The sequence below is a fragment of the Apiospora hydei genome, assembly GCF_038363865.1.
Source record: "Apiospora hydei strain CBS 114990 chromosome Unknown utg000008l_segment0_segment0, whole genome shotgun sequence".
In the NCBI taxonomy this organism is placed as follows: domain Eukaryota; kingdom Fungi; phylum Ascomycota; class Sordariomycetes; order Amphisphaeriales; family Apiosporaceae; genus Apiospora; species Apiospora hydei.
In genome coordinates, this window is record NW_027117367.1 from 2,269,988 (window position 1) to 2,291,938 (window position 21,951).

Consider the following 21,951-nt stretch of genomic DNA (forward strand, 5'->3'; position numbering starts at 1 on the left):
ACTGCAGTCCAGTTGCCCACGGATGCTCCATCTGGCTATGTTCCGTTTCAGAAGCACTGTCCAGGTGATGTTTATCTCTCTGGATATGAGTATACTGACCCCAATGGGATGCGTGGCCTGAAGCATTATCACGCTCATCTCTCGTTGCTTGGGAGAATACAGTTGCCTGGGACATTCTTCAGGTTTCCGTCTTGGCCCCACATGATAGCCCTCGCTTGTCCCTTGAGACCCTTTGGCTCTTCATGTCGGCGACCCCTGAATTGAAGACACCCAGAACGCATGGCAGCTAATTATTAGAACCTCATGGGTCTCATACTGCCTAATGCGCAGGCAGCAAGGAACTCCGGGCCGGTACTTTACGTCTGATTTCTCTGCAAATTTGTCACCAGGGCAAATCGTTCTTGGGGTCAACTTTTCAGAGCTGATGCCCTTTGTTTTATCACTAAGGAAGGGGTACTGCCTTATTAGGGACCACGGCTGCTTATGGCTTGAGTGCACTGCCGCATAGCCTATCATTTTGCCCCAAGAGGGTGGTTGAGGTAGAGTGACTACCTTGGGTGTGGGAGTACACCAAAAACACTAGAGGCCTGTCGAAAGGGGCAGGGCACTGGGATTCACCTTATTGTCCCTTCTCGAGAAGCTAGGGCTGCCTGACGACTAAGCATCTTCCTGATCGTTCTGATTAGGGCGAGGGCTTGCTGTCGACTAAGCAGCATCACAAATAGGGCGAGGGCTGCCTTAGGGCTGTGCTTTTTTGTGACGAAAGGGGCGAGTACCCCTCGGTTGAATCCAAAAAACGTTGCAGAGATAATTTTTCTTCCAGCAACCACACACCACATTGTTTGGCAATCTGTCTTTGCTCTCAAACCTAAGAGTGCAAAGAACATCACCCAAACAACACATCATTCCCTTCGCCTTTCTATCAGTGCATGCGCTGATTTTCCTTCCTCCGCATTCGGGCCTTGCTCAAGAACGTCTTTCGGCCTTGGTGGCATTGCCTAACTTCCACAAGAGCCAACCCGCAACCCAACCCTTATAAACAGAAGCCTCCCCTTCTCCCCTCCGTCCCTGTACTACATCTTCTTCTCTTGCTTCATCTGCTCTCCTTCTCTTGCCTCGTACGCTCTTCCACGCATTGGATGGTAACCTGCTTTGCAAGTCATTGCTACGATGGCGGGTGCCACGGGGGCCAGCCGCAGGAGGCAACGGAAAGCTGTGGCAGATGCAAAAAAATCCAGCGCAGCTACAGGCGAAAAGAGAACTTCGACCAAGGCTGGCCACGCTACCAGTCCGGAACCCAAACGACCTAGGACAGATATTCCTTCGTCCTTTGGCGCTCCAGCCTCTGATAAGGGCAAACAACCTAACAAGTCGCGAAACAAGCCGCGAAACAAACATGGCAAGGATGGCAAGGATGGCAAGGATGGCATTCTAGTCTCTGATCATGATGATGATGATTCAGCCTCCTATGAAGGCAATCAATCTGCTTCAGGCGAGTCATCTCACCAAGGTCGGCCCGTTAGCAACACACTTCGTGCTTTCATTGAGATGGTAAGAAAAGCTACGAATAAAACAGGGAAATTCGCAGACCTGGAAAAGATTGCGGATCAAGGCGGCATTACATTCAGGGTTGTTACCTTATGTTCTGGCACTGAATCCCCGATATTCGCAATGGAACTGATACAGGAAGCCTTTTTCTCACACTTGGGCAAAGAGCTTTTCCGATTCGAGCAACTATTTGGTGCCGAATGCGTTCCGTTCAAGCAAGCATTCGCGTCACGGAATTCTGGCTGCGTTATGTTCCGCGACGTATGTGAACTGGTTATGGGCAATGATACAGCGTGAGTGCCTCTCCATGATTGCTTATTGGCGGCTATGCATGCTAACCCGCATCAGTACTACGGCCAAGGGCGAAAGGATGACTATTCCTCGCGATCCCACCATACTCATCGCTGGGACATCCTGCGTCGACTTTTCCTCATTGAACGCAAAGAAGCAGAACGGGTTCAGTGAGAAGATCACGAATTTGTTCGATTCAAAAAACCCAAACAGAAAGACTCCCGCATTTGACGAGGTGTCTGAGTTGCTCGGAGAGATTACCAAGGTCATTCACAGCTTAGGGGAATCGGAACAGACCTTCTTCTCTATGCTCTCGTACGTCGCAGGACACAAGCCTTGGATTGTGATCCTGGAAAACGTCAAGAGCGCACCTTTTGAAGAAGCCAGAGATTATTGGTTCAATGCCCTCGGCTATACTGCCTGGGCTGGCTCCATTGACACAAAGGATTTCTATATCCCCCAAACCCGACAGCGCAAGTACCTGGTCGCTTTCCGGAACGAAAAGTTTCCTCGCGCCGAAAATGCGTGCGCCATTCTCGGCGAAGCCATGGCGCGCCTGGAACAACCTGCTTTACCAAATGTCGAAGACTTCCTCCTTGGTCCCAACAACCCCCTCACTCAGATTGCGCGACTAGAGCTGGAGGAGAAGGCACAGAAACCTAAGATGAGAAAGGAATCCTCGTGGGAGTACAGCCAAATACGCCACGACACAGTCCGGGATCAAGAGCGGCTCGGTGATTCGAGACCGCTCACTCAATGGAAAGAGAATGGCCATCCAAAATTCCATGACGGATTGGACAAGTTTGCCTGGTCAGCTTTACCCAATCGCGTGTACGATGTCCTGGATATCAACTGGTTGAGAGGAACACTTGGGGAAGAGCCATTTGATTTGCTTTTCAAAGTGAAGGTCGTAGACTTGAGCCAGAACGTCGATCGCCACATGCTCAAGCCTTTCTTTGGTATCACCGGCTGCCTCACGCCATCTGGCGCGCCTTACATCACCAATCAGTGCCGCTTCGTCTTGGGCTACGAATGTCTCAATTTGCAAGGCCTACCCTTATGGAAGATCGATTTCTCACGTGAGACTCAAGACCAGTTGAAAGATCTTGCAGGCAATGCAATGTCGACCCCTGTCGTCGGCGCAGTGTTTCTTGCAAGTCTTATGGCATCACTTGATGACGAGGATTTGAAGAATTCGCCATGGAAGACTGAGCTCGGCGATAAGTCACATTATCCTAGCCCCTTCACGTCTTCTTCCCCACCGTTGAATCCTGGAGAAGAGGAGATGGGCAGGGTCGAGGAGTATAACACCGCTGGCTTTGTGGGGTTCTCGGTTGAGGCGATCAAGGAAGAAGTACGCAAGTATCGCAGATACTGCCACTGCAACGGAACTGCCCGATACAGTGCCAGAGAACTCATGAAATGCGACATCTGCGGCATAATCAGATGCATCAACTGTGCTGGCAATCCCGCACACGACTACCGTCCCACTGCACCCTCGCCAGAGCCCATGCCATTGCGAGCAGTGGAGCATGTGTTTTTGCGATACTTCCCAACCGTTATAACGAATCTCCTGAACCCAAGTTGGAAGAAGAGCCTGAACAATCTTTCAAGCCAGTCTACGATCCTTATGAACGGACCTTACAAGACCTCCGCAGACTCCAAGACCACCACAATCTTCGAGGCTCTTACGAAGGCCAAGTTTCTATACCAACGCTTCCACATCACTGAAGTGGTCACACTGGTCTACACTTCCGACGATGGATTTGAGTTGAAGGTTGTTTGCACAGAATCGGGCATTGACTGGTTCGTGATGCTGGATACGTACTCTAGCACAGTAAACCCATTCTTGCAATCTGATGCAGAACTTCTCAAGTTCTGCAAGCGGTCTCAACCTTTCATGAAAGGCACGGTTCAACAGAAAGCCGATTCGCCGCTTCAAGCCAAGTGGTTCATGTGGGACTTTGCCCCTTCCAAAGTCGAAGCTATCCTCTCCTGTACCCGCGAGGAGACCGGCAGCAAGTTTATTGATGTGGAATTGGCCAACATACTTGAGATTGACAGCGAGCTCTTCAGCAAGGCGAATGAGGAGGTATCAGGTCGTTACGAAGCTGCACCTGAATGCGAGGCTGCTGAATATAGTCTTTCTGTTCGTCAGGTTCCCGGCGCTCGTGGCCAGTCGGTTAAACTGTTCAAGGATCCCACTTTGTTGGGACCTCCTAGCCAGGATCCGTTCGTTATTGCCTACGAGCACCGAAAGCTCACATTCCATGAGCATCGCGAGTTGTTGCTTCAATTCAGCCCGGAAGCAAAGCTGCAAAAGCTGGATTCAGGGTTCAAGGGAACGTTTGAAGCCGAGATAGGTAGTCACTGGAAGGAGTTGGGTGATTAGGAATCGCCACCTCCCGCGTCTGACGCTGTCACGCTACACCACCCGAAGCATCAGGACCGACTCTGTGAGGACTGCGCACATGGAGACCGCACTCTTGGGCAACTACGTCTCCAACAAGTTACTTATGGCCGCTCCGATGACTACTTGCCAAGCGACCCCCTCCTCTTGTTTCAGAGACTGGGGTGGATTTGCGATGATGAGCCGTGGGCTGTTGTCCCCACGAAAGAGGAACGCGCTCTGTTTGAAACGCTCGGTTATGCAACGGCTAAATTCATCATACATATCAAGGAGTGTATGCAAATCGTGGAGGTTGATGCTTCACGTTGCGAAGACTGCGCACCGCAATTACCCGTGGTGTCCTGGGATGGAGCAAAACCCTTCAGCGACCACGAAGCCGTCGAGAGCTACGAGAGGGCACGGAAGAGACAACCCCCACATTCCAGATCCAGGTATCAAAGGAGGATTCGACCGAGGATGGAATGAGCGGATTCAAGGTTCGTTTCGTCTTCAATCCTGTACGCTTGGCGCACAAGGCATTCGCAAAGCTGCCAGTCGAGAAAACAGCACTCCTAGTGGCACAAGCCCCGATAATCACCACAGCTCGGGTCAAGCCTCAGTATGTGGATGTTCTAGCTTTGCAGCTGAAACCATTCGCACAATCACTCGTTTCACTTTCCGAGACCTGGGAGCTAAAGACTAATGATGAGGACCCTTTCCCTGCAACCGGGATGGAGTTACTGCCTCGCCAAAAATTGACCGTGGCCTGGATGTTGGAACGTGAGAGGGCACCAAAACCCTTCATTGAGCGCGAGATGGAGGAGGATTACGTTGACGGCATCCACACTCGTGTAGTTGGTTATGCTTCACGCATGGTAGTCCGACGAGGAGGAATCGTCGCTGATGACATCGGCTACGGAAAGACGGTTATGGTCCTTGCAATCCTCAACTTACAGAAACAGTTCGACCAAGACCAGTACCAGCTGCGACAAAAAGACGCCACCAACGGTATCGAGGCGTTGGACTGCAACTTGGTAATCTGTCCCACGCACATTGTCAACCAATGGGGAGAGGAGATTAACAAGTTCTTGGGCTACCGGAATGGTCATGAGTTCGCCCTCATCAAAACCTGGCGCGATCTCAAGAATACTAACCTCAAATCTCACAATATCCTTGTCCTGAGTGACGGCCTATTCGCTGATATTCAGTATTCAAAGGCGGTGGAAACCTGTGCTGGCATGGAGTATCCAGCAGCTCACTTAACCCCGAAGCAGCTCAGAGAGTGGAAAGATGGGCGTGGGTATTGGGAGTGGTATGAAGCTGCCGTGAAGAAGATTGAATCAAAGACGGTGAAGGAGCATTCCCTCTTGCAGCGATACAGCTTCAACCGCATTGTTTGGGATGAGGTCAGCTACAGTAACCCTACTGTATCCGCGTTCGTCTCGAATTGCCGCGCCATTAGCAAATGGCTCCTTTCAGGCACACCGCCGACGCAGAGCTTGAGGGATGTCTGCTCCATGGCTAGAACAATTGGTCTACATATTGCACGACCTATAGATCTTCGTCCCGGACTACCTATCATGGCGAAAGGCCCGGCGCAAATGCCAAGAACGGGCTTCGAGGAGATGGACTCGTGGGAACCGCTCAAAACGACAGCGAGTATTACGGAGAGACACTGCCAGGGTGAAAGCTTTTTCAACGCATTCTCCGTCTGCAATATGATCGACCCCAAATCCCGCGAATTCAAAGTCATGGAGTGGGCTTTGGTAGTCCCGTCTACCCTTACAGAGGTTTCGACGTACCTGCCACTGCAGGATGATCTTCGTCAAGCAGATATGGATGCGGAGTCCTTAACGGGTGATGGATCCAAGGCACTGAAGAGGATCCTTGAGAATGCGGGAGAACCGCTGGATGGAGAGAATGCGTGTGCAACAGCACTAAGCCATGTAGCAACTGCCCCCAGTCTCGCCACGGACCCATCCTCTCTACGAGGTTCTTCCCACAGCGTAACCTCCTATCATCAGAGGGCTCTCAAGAAACGGGAAGACACGATGAAAGAGGCTCGCGCATATGCCCAATACAGCTTCGAGAGACTGATCTGGCTTGCTACGCGTCTCTATAGGACTCTGCACAGGATAACGCCACCAAGTAACAAGGCTATCGCTAAGATGACTGACGATCAGAAGAAGGCTGCCGCCGCTCAGAAGAAGGCTGCCAAAGACGATGCCAATGATTATCTTACGACCACGAGAGGACTCTCGGTTTTCCTGAAGGACTTTAATAATGGTACACCGGCGAGATTCAAAGGCCGCCACAACTATGCCGAGTTGGCCAAAGCAATTCTCCGTGCGGATCCTCGTCAAATCGACGCAAAGATAAGCAACGAAGAAGCTCTCCTCGGCTTGCACGAGATCAAGAATTCTAGCGGCCGTCTGATGGGCCCCTTCATGACTTGTGACGAAAATGTCAACCTCTTGTACAAATTCTTCAACAGCAAGTGGGCCAAATTTTATCTCCTGGATGTCACAGATGTCAGAGATACTGGCAAGATTCCACGCGAAGATGTCATCAATCTGCTTCTTCCTTATGATGAATGCTCAATTAAGCAGTTGGAAGCCCAAACCGAGACCACTTTACGAAGTAAGCTCGAAGCCATCGTCAAGGGTCGTTTACAGGAACGAGTTGACGAGCTCGCCGAGAATCAACAGGAGTATGAAAGAACTCATGCTGATGAAACCGGCGACTTGCCAGTCATACTTCGTCGTGAGGGCGTCAAGGTTGGCTCAACCAAGTCGAAGGGCCAACTTATACAAGCCTACGATGATCACAAGAAAAAGGCCCTTGGCATGGGTGGTTACAACACCCCCAGAGAGGCGGCGTGCTACGCTTCGGCCACGATGCCCTTCGTTGAGGAGAAAGTCAGGGCTCGCGGCTCCACCAAATGGCAAACCAAAGATGAGTACTATTCCGCCTGGAATGCGTTCCTGAAGGCTTGCCGATACCTCTATGAGCAGTCAGCACAGCTGCGACGTGCCAAACTGTTTTGCGACCTTGATGCTGGGGCAGCAACGGCCTGTGATGTAAAAAGATTGCAACACGCCGACCGATTGCCTGGCACTGGTTTCCGAATGCGGTCACGTCTTGTGCCAAGAACACCGGAAGAACAAGACAAACTGTGGAACGGGAACAAACGGGTGCACCGCCCAACTAGACGCCGGTGTCATCCAACTTTCTAGATTCACAGATGTCCAGGATAGGCAGATCAAGGCCACTCATCTCCCGTCGTCAGGTGGTGGCAGAACATCGGCTTACTGGAAGCTTGACTCGAAGCTGAGATATGTCATCGATCTCATTCAGGCTACCGCCGTTGATGAGCAGGTTGTCCTGTTCGCCCAGCACCAGGTTATCCTCAGGAAGGCCGTGGAAGCTCTGAACCAATGTCACATCACCAATACCACAACCAACGCAGAAGTCGCAGGAGACCGTGACAACTACGGGGAAGATCCATTGGGGGATTTCAAGGCCGGGAAGTACAAGGTTCTGGTCATGAAGGTCAACTCGGCGGAGGCCGCTGGGGGCAATCTCACCGTGGCCAACCACGTTATTTTCCTCTCGCCTGTCATTGGCAACTCGCAACCGCTGTATGACAGCCACATGAACCAAGCTGCTGGTCGTTGCATTCGACACGGCCAGAACAAGAATGTCCATGTCTATCACTGTGTGACGGAAGGAACCATCGAAGTTGACATCCTGGAGTTGCGAAAGCACAAGGAAGTCCGAGTCCAGCCTGGCCTTGCATTGGGCGGCTTAGTACCTCGAAGATCCAGAGAGCATTCTGACCAGGATGATGCTGCCGAGGTTGCGAAAGACGGGGACGAAAAGCCGCACTGGGTGGACGACTCGGAAGGGAAGCCTGAAGCTGTACGATCTGTGTTGTCGTCTCACGAGGTATGGAAGGGTCTCAGCGAGACTGACCTTGCTCTTATCATGGATATCGAAGATCCGAGAGCGGATTCAACTGGTGCATACATGCATAAGAACCCCAAGAACCCCAATGACCTCGAGAACCCCAAGGCCCCTGAAACCTCCGAGACCCCCTCCGACAATACCTCCTCGCCCGGTGAGGACTCTGTTGCGGCTATCCATGCTCTGGATCAGTTCGCGGGTCTCTCTATTAGCGATCGCGCCGTCATTGAATCCCAGTACAATGACATCTGCGCAAGATATCAGTGGCCGCAAGACAACAGTCAGGGTAACGACGAGGGATATCCCGGCGATGACGGTGGCAATGGCCCTCCTGACAACGATGGCGATGACGAAGAGGCTGAAGCGATGAATGTTGACAGCCAGGCATACGAGGAGCCCGAAAGTATGGCTGTTGATAGCGACGAGGATGAGATCATTGACCGGCGGGTCAGACATCGTCGTCATCGTAGGCCCGACATTATGGATGTTGAGAGCGGCGACGAGGCTGCGCACGCCACTGGTAAACGACCCAAGCCCGTCGTCCACAAAAAGGACTGATTTGACCAAATCGCTGGTCTTGCGAAGTTTGATTTGATCCTGATGGGGTGGTCAATTCCGGTGTTTCCGTTCAGGAGAAGCATGTTCATGGCCATGGCCAAAATTGTACGATTAAGAGAAAGGAGAAGGCACCTGTAGCTATACGACGCGCAATGCTCTTGCTTGCGGGATAATCATTGCAAAATGAAGGGGAAATGGAGGAGCGTCTCGGGGGAGAAAGTATGAGACAAAATGGAGAGCCTCTTCTGCTACATATTCCTGCAAACAAACACAGATTGCACGAGCTTAATAGATAATGCGCATACACACCGACCCGCCTTACGTAGGAACTGTCTTGATTTCTGCCCGTGATTTGTACAGATGGCACATAAGTAAGCACACCCCGTTAGCCAAAACGTGTCAGATGAATTCCTTTGCCTCTGTAGACGATCTATTTACAACTTTGACGTGCGCGAATCCATAGCAGCAGCAGCAGCAGCAGCAAGACGCACGACTATCTTCGTCTTCGACCCATCCCCATTGCTGGTCTTGCTCTCCAGCGCCACTTCCTGGCAGTCCTCCAGCGCCGCGTCGTTGGCGAACTGGAACACCAAGAAGTCTACCGTGGTGCCCGGCGGGCCCAGGGCCACCATGGGCGCGTGCCACGTCCCTGCGCCGTACGTGACCGCCTGCTCACCCGTCGCGATGAAGGCGCGCAACTTCGTGAGGTCGGGCATACCCCGCCCCGGCAGCGACGAGGAGGACGAGGACGATGGAGAAGAAGGCGAGCTGCGGCTGCTCGGGTCCGGCACTGGAAGACCTTCGTCCAGCGCGCTGGGCGGCAGGCTCGGCGCCACGATGACGAGATACCGCTTCGACGGGTTGGCCGTCAGCGGGATGAAGGTCTGGGTCGTGAAGGGGTGGCGCTCGAGGACCTTGACTTCTACACCGCCGTCGCTGCTGCCACCGTCCTGCTGCGGCGACGAGGGCGAATTAGAAGAAGAAGTAGGCAGGGGCATCCGGGTCCCGCACACAAACATGGTCATGCGCGGCTCGGCGGGGCGGCCCGAGGGGGCCCCTGGCCACCATCGGCGTAGAGGTTGCGTAGCGACGCGATGGCGGCGTACTTGATGGCGGTGCCCTGGTTGGCCAGCTCGGCGGCGAAGGGCAGCGTGGACGTGACGGTGTAGGGCTCCGTCTCGGAGGGCTGCACGTCCGGGCGCGGGTTGCTGAGGACCTCGCCGAAGGGGCCGAAGTCGGCTCGGGTCAGGGGCTGAGCCGTTAGGGTGGCCGAGGTGGTTAGGGGGAGGGTTTGGACTAGCATCCTTCTTTTATCATTATTAGGTAGGTAGGTAATTAATGTAGGTAGGTCTGTATTCTCGGCTGTTTGATTAGCTTGGATTGAGTTGATTGATTGATTAGGGAGTATCGTACGATATTACGGCTTCAGGGTGCAATGAAGGGGAAGTATGGTGCAAGGGATATTATGCTTCTTTTTGTTGATCTGTGGTTTACGATATCGATTCGACTGCCGACGACGATGAGGAAAGGCGGACTTCAATTGATTGACAGATACAGATATAACGATTGGTCACATTTCAGGAAGACGACGTTGAATGGCTAACGAAATGGGCGGCCATTCTAGCGCTTTTGGTGCCTAGCGCTGGAGGGGTTCAACTCTTTCTCCACCTATCTCTACCCCTTGCACCTTTTCCCGGGATTATCATCCTCTGGGACCGGCGCCAATCTGACAGGCTACAGTAGCAGCGAGGGTGGTGGCAGGCAACAGGCTTCAATCATTCGTTTCTTCATTTCTTTCTCGGTGCAAATTTTGCCTGAAGATGAGGGCGAGCTCATCATTTTCTGCGCGCTAATCATAGTGCGGCAGCATTCGTCGTGCCGTTTGTCTTTCGTTCATTTATCCAACGCGACGATTTCCATCCCCGGTTCTTAGCGACGACCGTATAATTCGAGAAGCTGGGTATTGGCGCGCCGGTTGACCAGAGCCTTACCCTGAGCCTTGTCTTTCAGGGTACCGAAACCGCGACATTAAGTCGCCAAGCGCGTGCGTTCGCCATCTCCAAGCCGCAACCAAACATGGGCTTGTGCTGCGGCCTCTTCGGCAGCAGAAGGGCAGCCGTTTCTCAGGAGGCACCTCCTGTTGCCGCCAGACCTGCACAACTCGGCTTGGAGGGCGTCGAATTCTCGCCTAGTCCCTCCTTCGCGAGCTCGGACGGGGAGGATACCGAGCCGGCGCCGCCGTCATGCAGTCCCGAACGCAGCCACAACTGCCTGCCCAAAACCCCGAGCTTGTGGGATACTACGCGCCGTCGCCAGAGCTTCGAGCGTCTCCGTCTGGACAGCCTGATCCTTCCCAGGAACTCAGAGGGTTCTATGAGCCACAGGCGCCGGTGCTGGTGCCGGCCAGAGTTCATCCTCAGAAGTCGACGTATCACTGAGTCGCTGGAAAGAGAAAATCCAGTGGTATATGGGCTGATTGAAGGAGGACAGCCAGAAATGAGGCGGATGGCGTTTGGGGCCGCTGTTGGATCTGATTTGACGATTCAAAGTTGCCATGTTGTCATATACCCATGCCATGTACTCTGCATGCTACACATTCGAGGTGGACGACATCACCATGATAATGATACCCAGGAGGAAATTGTAGGACTGTGTGATGCAACGATTGTCTGACACAAAGAAGAGCGAGGTTGAAGAATCTATCTTGTACAGGTATACCTATATCTTTCAGAATACCTAGGAATGCAGGTAATGAAGGAAATATTTATTGAATGTAATAGAAAGCACAGTCAGGGGGTGGTCTTGCGTTATTTGGAGAGGAGTCTCCTCAATGTGAGAATGACAGGAAACGATGCTACAAATCGAGCAGCATGGCTTTTGCTGAAGAATGCACCATAAACAATTATTTCAAAGTCACGTCTATTGCAATCAAAACCAGACAAGCAAGTTGTCAGATTCCATCAGGCAGCGGTGGATAAAGCATCAGGTTGATTCCCATTCCATGCCTTGCCATCAAAGCAGGACTTCCACAAGAGGGCGATGTCCGCGTGTCCCTTCACATTTCTTCTCATTCTGACTACACCTCAGTCCCTAGTTAAATCTCTCCAGGCCTTTCCATCATCGAGAAAACCCGCACAGTTGTTGACCATGCAATACCAGCAATAGCCAAGGTGACGAAGCATCTGTTGCCACACGACTGCTTGCGTCACCTCTTCTTATATTGAACATCGCCAAGGTGGTTTCCGAGAACTCTTATTATTGGTATAAAAGCCCTTCCCAATCTTCAAGCAACATGGAAATGCATCCCTCCAACCCGTTCTTCAATCCCGAGACTCACGAACGACGAGAACCTTCTCCAGGTCCGACAACGCCAAGTACTCCTGAGAGGCATTCCACGAATCCTTTCCGCCGGCCTAAGCATACGACCATGCCTACAAGTCATGCCGAAGAAGACGGCCGTTCCTGCTCCGACTTACCTACGACCTCCGACTCCGAACCCGATCTTGAAATACCCCGCTCTCCCGCTACTACAGAAACACCGATCTCTGCAACCATGACTGACTCTCCCCAAGAAGGTGCTGCCAGTCATCCCGACACAGCTGGTACGGCCGCGGCGCCCACATCAACACCTGCAGCTGGAAACATCCCAGTTGATATTCGCGTCCGAAGAGCGGGCCGGCGTGGCCTGAACTTACATGTACACTGGAGTGATCAAGAAGCCGCTGCTGCCACTGCCTCCTCTTCTTCTACGCCAGCCCCACAACAGAACGAGCAGCCCACGGAACCAACAACAACTACAGCCTCACAACCCCAGAATCCACCTGCTCAACCTCCAACCAACCCGCCCAACCAACCACCAGCTGCACCTTCTGCATCAGGACCATCTGCAAACACGCCAAACAACATGTACATCATCCAGTAGGTATCCCCCTCTCTTCACGGCAGCGCGATGAGATGGAAACGTCGTTTGCTGACATTTCATTGATAATACAGGCAACCGCATGTCGCCTACCAGGCACCCGTGCCGATGATCATGACGAACCCGCCCTACGTGATGCCCCGACAGGCACTCCCCACTGGGGTTCTTGGTGTAAGTGGCTCGGGCGTGAGAGCCCCTTCCCAAAGACCAACAGACAAAATACACGTATATTTTCGATGTCGCGGAATAATACAAGGCTGACGCTGTATATATTCAGGCTATCCGAAGCAGTGTCACTCCCCGTTCTGGACCGGTACCGCCCATCACTTTACCAACCAGCCCATCTTCATCCAGAGCCCAATTGGCCAGACGATGCCAACGGGGCCTATCTTCAGCACAGGCCCGCAGAACACCTATGTTTTCTACCATTGAGCAAGCCTTTCCGCTTCTCCTAACCAGGCGGAGAAAGGGGGTAGCGGAAGAATATCCATCCGAGGAGGATTTTCACACTAGGGACATTATGGGAGTTCTCTCTCTTCTCGGCGATGCTGATATTGCCTGATATTGCGATGTATTGCGGTAATAGGAGAACGTTGGTGATGGCATAGGCATGTCAGCGCGTGCGAATTATTCACGCGCAGTTGCAGAGTGCTTACTATCTGGTGAATAATAAGAAGCGGTTTCTATTGATCTCCTCTATTTTGACTTTAGGGTGTTGGCGCAGGCAGGCGGGAGGCGATGTCCACAAAGAAGGCTGGACAGGGGACCTTGCCGGCCCACTTCCTTACAGGGCATTGCATCCTGTGAATTGCTCAGGAGCGCCCAGCCAGCCAACGCGCCACTCCCAAGAAACATCCTGCCCAGTCGGAAGTCGAGGCAGAACCCGAAATAGGAATCACTTTCAATGCCTGGGATCAGCTCGAGACAAGCTCCCAAATGTCATAGTTGGGCTTTTTCTAATACTGTAGTATTGTGTTGTTCCCTACCTACCTACTCTTTGAAGGATCAATCGGGCTGTTTTGCCCTAGACCCGTCGTTGCAGTAGCTTGAGACTCGGGCGTGTGTCGAATTGCAAGCGAGTGTAAGCACTTCTTTCTCACTCCCCAACACCACTACAGTACCTTGGATTATACGAAACCAACGTCATTCCATTTTGGAGATGGCTGCACGGGCTGTGATGGAGAGCATACCTCTTATGGACAATTCCCCATCCAGTGACTTCACTGTGCACAAAACTCATTCTATACGTACAGCGTGGCATATGTATGCCCGGTATGGAGAGGATGATATGGAAGATGATTCAAACCAACTCGCATTTTCCGCCCATCCAATCAGGAACTCAGCCGGATCCATCTGCCGTTGTTGGTTGTTGTTTTTGAACAGCGACGGCCCGACCCAACTTGATTCCAATGACACACTTGCATCCTGATTGATCAAGTTGACCAACCTAACAGAGCGTTTCTCCCTTTTCTCTTCGCCATAATCTGCAGCTAGGGGGAAACGGTGAGCATGAGCACAAGTAGGTCATACATCACGGCCGATCATCTTCAGCTGCACTTGCTTACGTCTGTGCTACGAAGCTTGGCACTGCCTTACCTTATGTAACCACTAATTTAAGGTTGCAGTCGTGGGCTGCTCCTTCCATCTGGCCAGGTTCCAGATCCTGACCCTTCCAAAATAGATCCGTACATTAGCTAACAAACGGTGTAGGGTTAAGAACATTGAACTAAGCCACCCTGATCCACCCTGCCTGATACGGCCAGAATCCGACCGTGTATGCAGCTAGACACATCACTCTATCTTTGGCCTTCCTACCTTCTGTCCTACATACCCAGCATACTCGGCAGAGGAAAGCAATCACGTCAGAACATAGTCTGGACCTCGAAAGCCTGTTGTTCGTTAGAACGGCCACCCCCAACTCCGCGCCAATCCATGCCGGATCGAGCAGTGATGCCGATGCAGTTGTGCGCTGGTCTAGCTGTTGGTTTCCGCCCCGTCGTTTCGATGGGTGTACTCCCGTCCTCTCGGTACAGCGCTTTACTCGATGTGTGGTTCCCACTCCCGTCCTTGCTAGTATAGGGCTATGAGGTATAGGGACATGGATCCTGGAGCGGCTTCCTTGATCCCAACGCCCGGGCTCTGCCATCCGATTGGTTCGCCCAACCGCTCTCATACCCTCCCCTGGACGGGTACCATGAAAGCAAACGATACATGGCTTGTGCATAGCAACATGTTCAATCTATTCCAAGCAACGACCCCCAGCATATAGCGTCCCTGACATCTCGTCTATATCATGATAAAATGCAGTCCCTTTCCCTCCCGTGGTGCCACAACTCACGGAGGATTTCATCTCGAACCCAATAGTTCTTCATCGTCCTGTGTCGGTCCAAGGAATTGAGCCAACATGTCGTCGGATACACAGAAAACCGCCGCAGGCCCCCCAGTCAACCATGCGTCGGTGGCTTCATCAGATACCTCAACGGAGGTACAGAAGAAAGATGTACGAGGGGGAGACGCCGGTGCACAGAGCGACAAGGAAGGGTCCATCCGCCCTCACCCACGAGACAGTATTCCGAACTGGAAGTGGAAGGCCATAGTCATCGGCGGTACCGTGCAAGCCATAGTCAACGGTAAGAAGACCTTGTCATTAACAATGCAAATATGCTTCGTCTCGCGCATATACTGAGAACCCCCATCCCCTTCCTACCAGGCTACGATGTCTCCAATGTCGCCAACGTACAAGTCCCCATTTACGAGGCCTTTGGCCATATCGAACTGCTACCCTGGATATCGCTGGCCTTCTCGCTCGTCAATGTTGCGTCTATCCCGCTCTTCAGGAAGCTGACGAGCTTCGTGGAGCTCAAGATTGTCAGCGGCATCGCCGTCCTCATCCTTATGGTGGGCTCTGCTCTATGTGGCGCCGCACCCAACATCAACGTCGTCATCGTCGGCCGGGCTTTTATTGGTATTGGTGCCGCTGGGTGTTACCAGATGTGAGTATCTCACCTTCTGACTGCTTTGGAGTTAATAATCTCGCGAGAGTGTGGACACTGACAGCAGCCAGGCTACTAACTTATAATGTCATATTTGCTTATCCTCATGAGATTGCTCTGACCCAAGCTCTGATCGGCGCTTGCTTTGCTATTGGGCTTTTGACTGGTCCGATTATAGGGGGTGCCTTTGCCGAGAACGAGCATGCCACTTGGCGATGGGTAAGTTACCCTATGGTTTTGCTCTTGTAAGACTGTCGCTAACGTGACCCCAGGCTTTCTACTTCGTCTTGCCTCTGGGGGCATCATTGCCGCCGCGTGCCTCGGTCTCTATCCTTCATACAAGGTGCCGACGAACAAGCCACTTACAAAGCACCTAAAGGAGTTTGACTATGTTGGATGTACCCTCCACATGGGGACATTTGTGCTCCTGGGTCTGGCCTGCATATTCTCGGGGCCGACATGGGAATGGGACTCTGGCGCATCTATCGCCGTCTGGGTTCTCTTCGGCCTTACGCTGCTGGCCTACGTACTGCAGCAGAGCTTCTGCATCTTCACCACCCCGGAGAATCGCATATTCCCTGTTTCCCTTCTGGCACATCGTGCAGTAGCTCTTACGGCGGTCGGTACATCTTGCGCGGCCGTCGGATATGGCGCTACACTTTACGTAAGTCTGACATCCGTTTGATGGGCCTACTAAGAGCCCCTGGAGAACGAAAGAATACATGTCTGATTGATGACGATGCAGTATACTCCGATCTACTTCGCATTCACCCGAGGCACAGGCGCACTTTCCTCGGCCGTCCGTCTGCTGCCTTTCACAGGCGTGTTCGTCTTCATGATGTTCCTCGTCGGAGGTCTGCTCCCGCGCGTTCGCTACTACATGCCGTTCTACCTGGGCGGGGCCATACTTATGCTGGTCGGGGCGGGCTGTCAACAAACCATCACGACGCAGAGCCCCGAGGGCTACGTCATGGGGCTGGAAGCCCTGGTTGGCGCCGGGATCGGCATGATCTGGCAGGTTGGCGTGCCCGTGTCCAGCGTGGTGCTGCCACCCCATCAGCGGCTCGACGCTGCGGCCGTCTTCAACATGGCACAGCTGGGCGGCGTCGCCATTTCCTTATCCATCGCGGGCAGCATCTACCAGAACGTCGGGTTCGACCTGGTGCGGGACGCGATCGGCGGGCTCAGCGGCGACTACTCAGACGCCGACATCCGCCTGCTCCTCGGCGGCGCCCGGTCGTCCATCCTGTCGGCGGGGCACCCCGAAGTCGTGCCCCGCGCCATCGAGGCCATCACGACCACCATCCTCCGCTGCTTTTATCTGAGCGTCGCGGCGGGTGCTCTCTGTTTCATCGCGGCGTGCTGCATGAAGCTTGAGGCCTTGGAGTTCAAGAAGCCGGCGGCCGCCCCTGCACAATTGGGGGAGAAGACGGAGTCGGTGTAGATGTCTATACTCTGTGAAGGATGTCGGAGCGTGTCGGAGCAAATTGATGCTTGAGTGTGTTTCGGATCTCTCGCTATTTATACCCCTATACACACACGCAAGATTGCTCCATAGAACAGGCCGACTTCATTGGCCCAACCACTCCCTCGGAAGTTCTCGTTTGGTTTTCGTGGATCGTAATCGGCAAAATAGGAAAGGAAGGGAACAAGACTGATTCATTTCTGACTGTACGCGCAGTTCCATCTCGATGGGAGGGCAATCTCCATATTTATAAGCCTTTGCCGACACATGACTGCGGCCGTGTGTTCTCGCCCGCCAGGGACCGCAGATCGCATCATGCCACCGACGGCTCAGGATCCGCCCTGTATGCAACCGTGGACCGACAAAACAACGTCGCCCAGCTTTTCGCCCGTCGGTCTAGACCAGCATTCACCACTTTTCTCCCCTGGTGCCTGACCACGAAATACGATTGCAAATCTTCCCATTGTTGGGTTGACGAACATGAGAGCAAACAACAGCATTGGGAGTCAACGCCGCTCTTGGAAGACTTTAAAATGGCTGGCATGCTGCTCAGGTTTAAGGGAATTTGCCATACATATCAGACATAGACCCGACTAATACACTCTACTTAATGTTAATTACACCTTAAGTACCCTTATACAACTTGAATGCGACACTGGGAAGCTACGATATCCCACTTACACTCTAGACAAGAACTAGACTTGTCGCTTCCTAACTGACCTCAACCCTACTTATCGTTTTCCTTGAGGAGAAACCCAATCAAAATCAGCAAGCATGGCGTGGCCAACATCCCCCAAACAACATCGGAAACAAGAACCGCAAGTCACCGTCTTCGAGATGGCGGCCTCGCTCGAGAGCGGCACCCAAACGCCCGTCATCGTCCCTTCTTCTCCTGCTTCTCCAGCTCCTTGTTGTTCTCCGGCCTTGGAGTCGACCACCTCGATCCCCAACATCCAGCAGGCCACCCCGGTCTCCCACAACCTCAAGGGCGCCAACTTCCACGGCTCCTTCGCGGCTATTACTGCACGGCACAAGACCAAGCACCTGCATAACCGGCCTTGGTATAGGCGGTATGCGTACTTTACGGGCGGGTGGGGGGATCGGGCTATCTGGCGTGCAGGGGTGAGTTAATGTGTTTTTCATACCACTCAACTGTGTCTATTCCTCCCTGTTCGAAGCGCAACTTAGCTCACACGTACGCGAAACCAGGTCGTCGAAGCCGTCGGCACCTTTTGCCTGACCTGGCTCGTGGGCCAGTTCAACATCGTCAACGTCAACCTTCAGGGACTGCAGACGACGGTCCACACCGCCGCCGCGTCCGCCGGCTACGTCGGGCTTTGGTCCGCGGTGCTGCTGGCGGCGCTCGTGGCCGCGACGGCGCCCGGCTCGGGTGGACACTTGAACCCCATGGTCACCTTCTCGACGGTGCTGTGCGGTCTGTGTCCGCTCTCGCGCGGCGTCATCTATGTGGCGTTCCAGATGGTCGGCGCGGCTGTCGCGGGGGCTTGTTTATTGGGGTCTTGGGGGTGGAGAGGGCGGCTACGTGAGTTCTTCTCATTACCCCCCTTTTTTTTCCCTCTTGGCAGCTTCATGGCGGCGAGAGAACGACTTTTCGGTCTTGTGCATACAATATTAACCACATAACAGCTATCATGGCGGTGGTTGCTACTACGATTCATCCGTCCTCGATTCCACGCAAGTTCTGCTCATTGAGGTTGTGTCATGCTTCATCCTGCTGTACGTCCCCCTCTCCCTCCCTTCTCGGTATCATCGGACTGACGCTGACTGCTCCAACAACAGTTTCCTCATCTTCGGCGTCGGTCTCGACCCCGACAAGCGGCGCTTTTCGGCCCTCATCTCGTCCCCATCCTGGTCGGCCTCTGCTTCGGCGTCGTCGCTTTCGTCTCGCAAGGGCTGGTCCCAGGGTATGCGGGCGCGAACATGAACCCGGCCAAGTGTTTCGGCATCGCCATTGCGACGAACGATTATTCTGGTATGTAACCCCCTTTCTGACGCGGTCCCATACCGCACATTCGATGTTGATGAGTAAAGGGGCTAATTTTTCGATATTTCCAGCGCAATGGATATGGTGGGTTGGCGGAGTAAGTAATACCCCTATCCATCCTACCCCTTTTCCCCTATTGAAGCCTCATCTAGTCCTTCATGACGTCCGAATAAGTACTGACTGACACCCTTTGTATCAGTTGATCAGTGGGATCATGCAAGCCATCCTGTACAACTTCAACCCTCCGTGGCAAGTGCACGACGACAAGAACAAAGAGGGGACTCCCCGCGCTCCTTGAGAAGGTAGTTTGTCATTTAACTCGTCATTTTAATTGAGATGCTGGGACAGTTTGCTTGTTATTGTAATTTACAACGTACCACACGGAAGGAAAAACGGCGTTGATTGGTATGGGGTCTGTAGGTGACATGGCTGATAGACAAGACCTACTGCATGGAGATATCAAAAGATAAACGGAAAGAGGCTATCATACCCTAGAAACACACATGTAATCTTAATACAGTAACTCAGATCATCATTGGTTGTTGGTGCTCGTAGGATGTGTTGATGAACGGTGCCATGTGCTAGAAATGTATGGTCATGCGTGTTTAGCTCGGGAAGCTGCTTGTCATATAGAGATTGATGTATCGTTGCGGTAACATGCTGGTGGGAGAAAGTGTTGGGCTGTGAAGATACTCGAGCCAACGTGCATAGTCCGCCTAGTATTAGGGAGGGAAAACTTGGCTTAGTTGATAGGACTCAGTATACAGAAAGCAGTAGTCACTTGAAATGGAAGACATGGTGTGTTTTGAATTTAACTTTCTTTGAATATATTTGGTATGTACCATCACAAGCAGATGTGACTGTAGATCGCAAAATATAGAAAAGCGTCATGCTGACATGAAAATGACTGGGCCAAAAACAATGCGCTGCTGCTGGCTAGCTGTGGTATCTTCCCTTCCCATAGTACCCTCGTGTACTATCCAACCCGCCGTATTATTATATATACATTTACTTCTCTCATCTTTCCTCATTATCTTCATCATCACATCGTTTAGACGATCTCGTGGTCGCTGGTGTGCTCCACGTGCTTCTCGACGGGCTTCTCGGTCATGCCCATCTCGGCAGCGTAGGTGGAGTGCGGTACCCACTTGGCAGAGTTGCGAGGGGTGGTCTCCTCGAACATGCGGTCGACCTGCTCCAGGGTGAGGCCCTTGGTCTCGGGGATGAGGAAGTAGGCGTAGATGAAGCAGCAGGCGCAGAGGGTGCCCCAGATGTAGAAGACCTTGGCGCCCAGGTTGCCCTTGTCCTCGTCGACCATGTAGGGGGGTGATGACGGCGATGATGCAGTTCCACAGCCAGTTGGAGGCGGTAGACAGGGCAACACCACGGGATCGGATCTGGAGAGGGAAGATTTCACCGATGACGACCCAGGCACCAGGTCCCCAGGTGGAGGCGAAGAAGGCAATGTAGATGCAGATGAAGGCGATCATGGCCTTGACAGCGGCAGGGTCCGTGGGGAGGATGGTACCGACAATGGCAACAATGAACTGACAGATGACCATGCCCAGAGCACCGTAGATGAGGATGGTACGACGTCCGAAGCGCTCAATAGTCCAGAAAGAGACGGGAGTGGAGAAGACGTTGACGAGGGTGGTGATGAGAGAAATCAAGAAGGGGTTATCGATCACCTTGAGCTGCTTGAAGAAGGTGGTTCCGAAGTAGAAGACGAAGTTGACACCAGTCCACTGCTGCATCATCTGGAGAGAAGTACCGAGGATGGTACGGCGAAGGTTGGAGGAAGCCTTGAAGAGAGAACCGCGGAAGCAGTTGAACCAGCTGTCGAAGTAGCCACCCTGGGGGATGACAGACATCTCGTACTCATGGTTGGCAATGATCTCAGCAAGCTCGTCCTGGATGTAGTCGGAGTCGGTACCGTGGCCTCGGAGGCGGCCCAGAACAGCGGCGGCCTGGTCGAGCTTGCCCTTGCGGACGAAGTAACGGGGGGACTCGGGAAGGAGGAACAGACCGACGGCCAGGATGATAGCCCACAGCATCTGCAGACTAATCGGGATTCGGTACGAGCCACTGTCCTGGCGGTCCTGGGTACCGTAGTCGACGGCAGAGGCAAGGAGGAGACCGATGGTGACACAGAACTGGTATCCGGACACGATGGGGCCACGGACTTTGCGGGGAGCAACCTCAGACATGTACTAAGAAGGGTTAGTTTAGGATTCGGGAAGCTGGAGGGGATGGCGGGATTGCTTACCAGAATCAGAATAGCAGAGACGAAACCGACACCGAAACCAGCGACCAGGCGACCGGCGACGATGAGACCAAGGCCTGAACTGGCAGTCTGAAGAGCGACACCAACAAGGAAGACGAGACAACCGATGATGATGGTGAAACGACGACCAATCCAGTCGGCAAAGTCGCCGGCCATGAGGGCACCGAAGAAGGTGCCGGCAGACAGGATAGATGTGATAAGAGACTTGTTGGTGGCGGACATGACGGTAGCGTCAGGGCCCTCGATGACCTTGATGAAGTAGTCCATACCGTTGACACCGGAGATATAACCGGAGTCGTATCCGAAGAAGATACCACCGAAGGCGGCAAAGGCGCACATCAAGTAGGCCTTCAAGGTAACGGGAGCCTCCACGCGGGAGACATCACCCGTACCGTGGGGTACGACAGCACCACCGGGCATCTTGACTGATTTGGTGTAAGGTGAGGTAAGGTGAGGAGGATCTTGTGGCGGCTGGCTTGTGAAGCAATAGAGGGAGCCGTTGGAGGTTTCAACTGTAGAAGAGGAACCTGGAA

General features: G+C 53.1%; 8 protein-coding genes across 8 annotated transcripts; 5 read left to right on the plus strand and 3 right to left on the minus strand.

The window, feature by feature from the left end:
- Positions 1-1,879: 1,879 nt before the first annotated feature.
- PG997_011278 (SNF2 family helicase) lies at positions 1,880-4,231 on the plus strand (the record flags this gene model as incomplete). Its single annotated transcript, XM_066815593.1, has 1 exon — positions 1,880-4,231. The coding sequence occupies one exon, from the start codon at positions 1,880-1,882 to the stop codon at positions 4,229-4,231; it is 2,352 nt and encodes a 783-aa protein (XP_066664883.1).
- Positions 4,232-5,043: 812 nt separating this feature from the next.
- PG997_011279 (uncharacterized protein) lies at positions 5,044-8,752 on the plus strand (the record flags this gene model as incomplete). Its single annotated transcript, XM_066815594.1, has 2 exons — positions 5,044-7,348; positions 7,440-8,752. 2 exons carry the CDS (start codon positions 5,044-5,046, stop codon positions 8,750-8,752), a joined length of 3,618 nt encoding a protein of 1,205 aa, XP_066664884.1.
- A 434-nt stretch (positions 8,753-9,186) lies between these two features.
- On the minus strand, positions 9,187-9,771 carry PG997_011280 (Bcdal3; the record flags this gene model as incomplete). The annotated part of the gene is made up of 1 exon (XM_066815595.1): positions 9,187-9,771. One exon carries the CDS (start codon positions 9,769-9,771, stop codon positions 9,187-9,189), a length of 585 nt encoding a protein of 194 aa, XP_066664885.1.
- A 2-nt stretch (positions 9,772-9,773) lies between these two features.
- Positions 9,774-10,055, minus strand: PG997_011281 (Ureidoglycolate hydrolase; the record flags this gene model as incomplete). Its single annotated transcript, XM_066815596.1, has 1 exon — positions 9,774-10,055. The coding sequence occupies one exon, from the start codon at positions 10,053-10,055 to the stop codon at positions 9,774-9,776; it is 282 nt and encodes a 93-aa protein (XP_066664886.1).
- A 773-nt stretch (positions 10,056-10,828) lies between these two features.
- Positions 10,829-13,233, plus strand: PG997_011282 (uncharacterized protein; the record flags this gene model as incomplete). Its single annotated transcript, XM_066815597.1, has 4 exons — positions 10,829-11,142; positions 11,918-12,670; positions 12,746-12,842; positions 12,949-13,233. 4 exons carry the CDS (start codon positions 10,829-10,831, stop codon positions 13,231-13,233), a joined length of 1,449 nt encoding a protein of 482 aa, XP_066664887.1.
- Positions 13,234-15,075: 1,842 nt separating this feature from the next.
- On the plus strand, positions 15,076-17,108 carry PG997_011283 (uncharacterized protein; the record flags this gene model as incomplete). Its single annotated transcript, XM_066815598.1, has 5 exons — positions 15,076-15,301; positions 15,382-15,664; positions 15,736-15,887; positions 15,937-16,328; positions 16,410-17,108. The coding sequence occupies 5 exons, from the start codon at positions 15,076-15,078 to the stop codon at positions 17,106-17,108; spliced, it is 1,752 nt and encodes a 583-aa protein (XP_066664888.1).
- A 795-nt stretch (positions 17,109-17,903) lies between these two features.
- PG997_011284 (uncharacterized protein) lies at positions 17,904-19,074 on the plus strand (the record flags this gene model as incomplete). Its single annotated transcript, XM_066815599.1, has 4 exons — positions 17,904-18,251; positions 18,339-18,655; positions 18,777-18,866; positions 18,930-19,074. The coding sequence occupies 4 exons, from the start codon at positions 17,904-17,906 to the stop codon at positions 19,072-19,074; spliced, it is 900 nt and encodes a 299-aa protein (XP_066664889.1).
- Positions 19,075-20,185: 1,111 nt separating this feature from the next.
- PG997_011285 (monosaccharide transporter) lies at positions 20,186-21,838 on the minus strand (the record flags this gene model as incomplete). The annotated part of the gene is made up of 3 exons (XM_066815600.1): positions 20,186-20,434; positions 20,517-21,344; positions 21,401-21,838. 3 exons carry the CDS (start codon positions 21,836-21,838, stop codon positions 20,186-20,188), a joined length of 1,515 nt encoding a protein of 504 aa, XP_066664890.1.
- Positions 21,839-21,951: the final 113 nt, after the last annotated feature.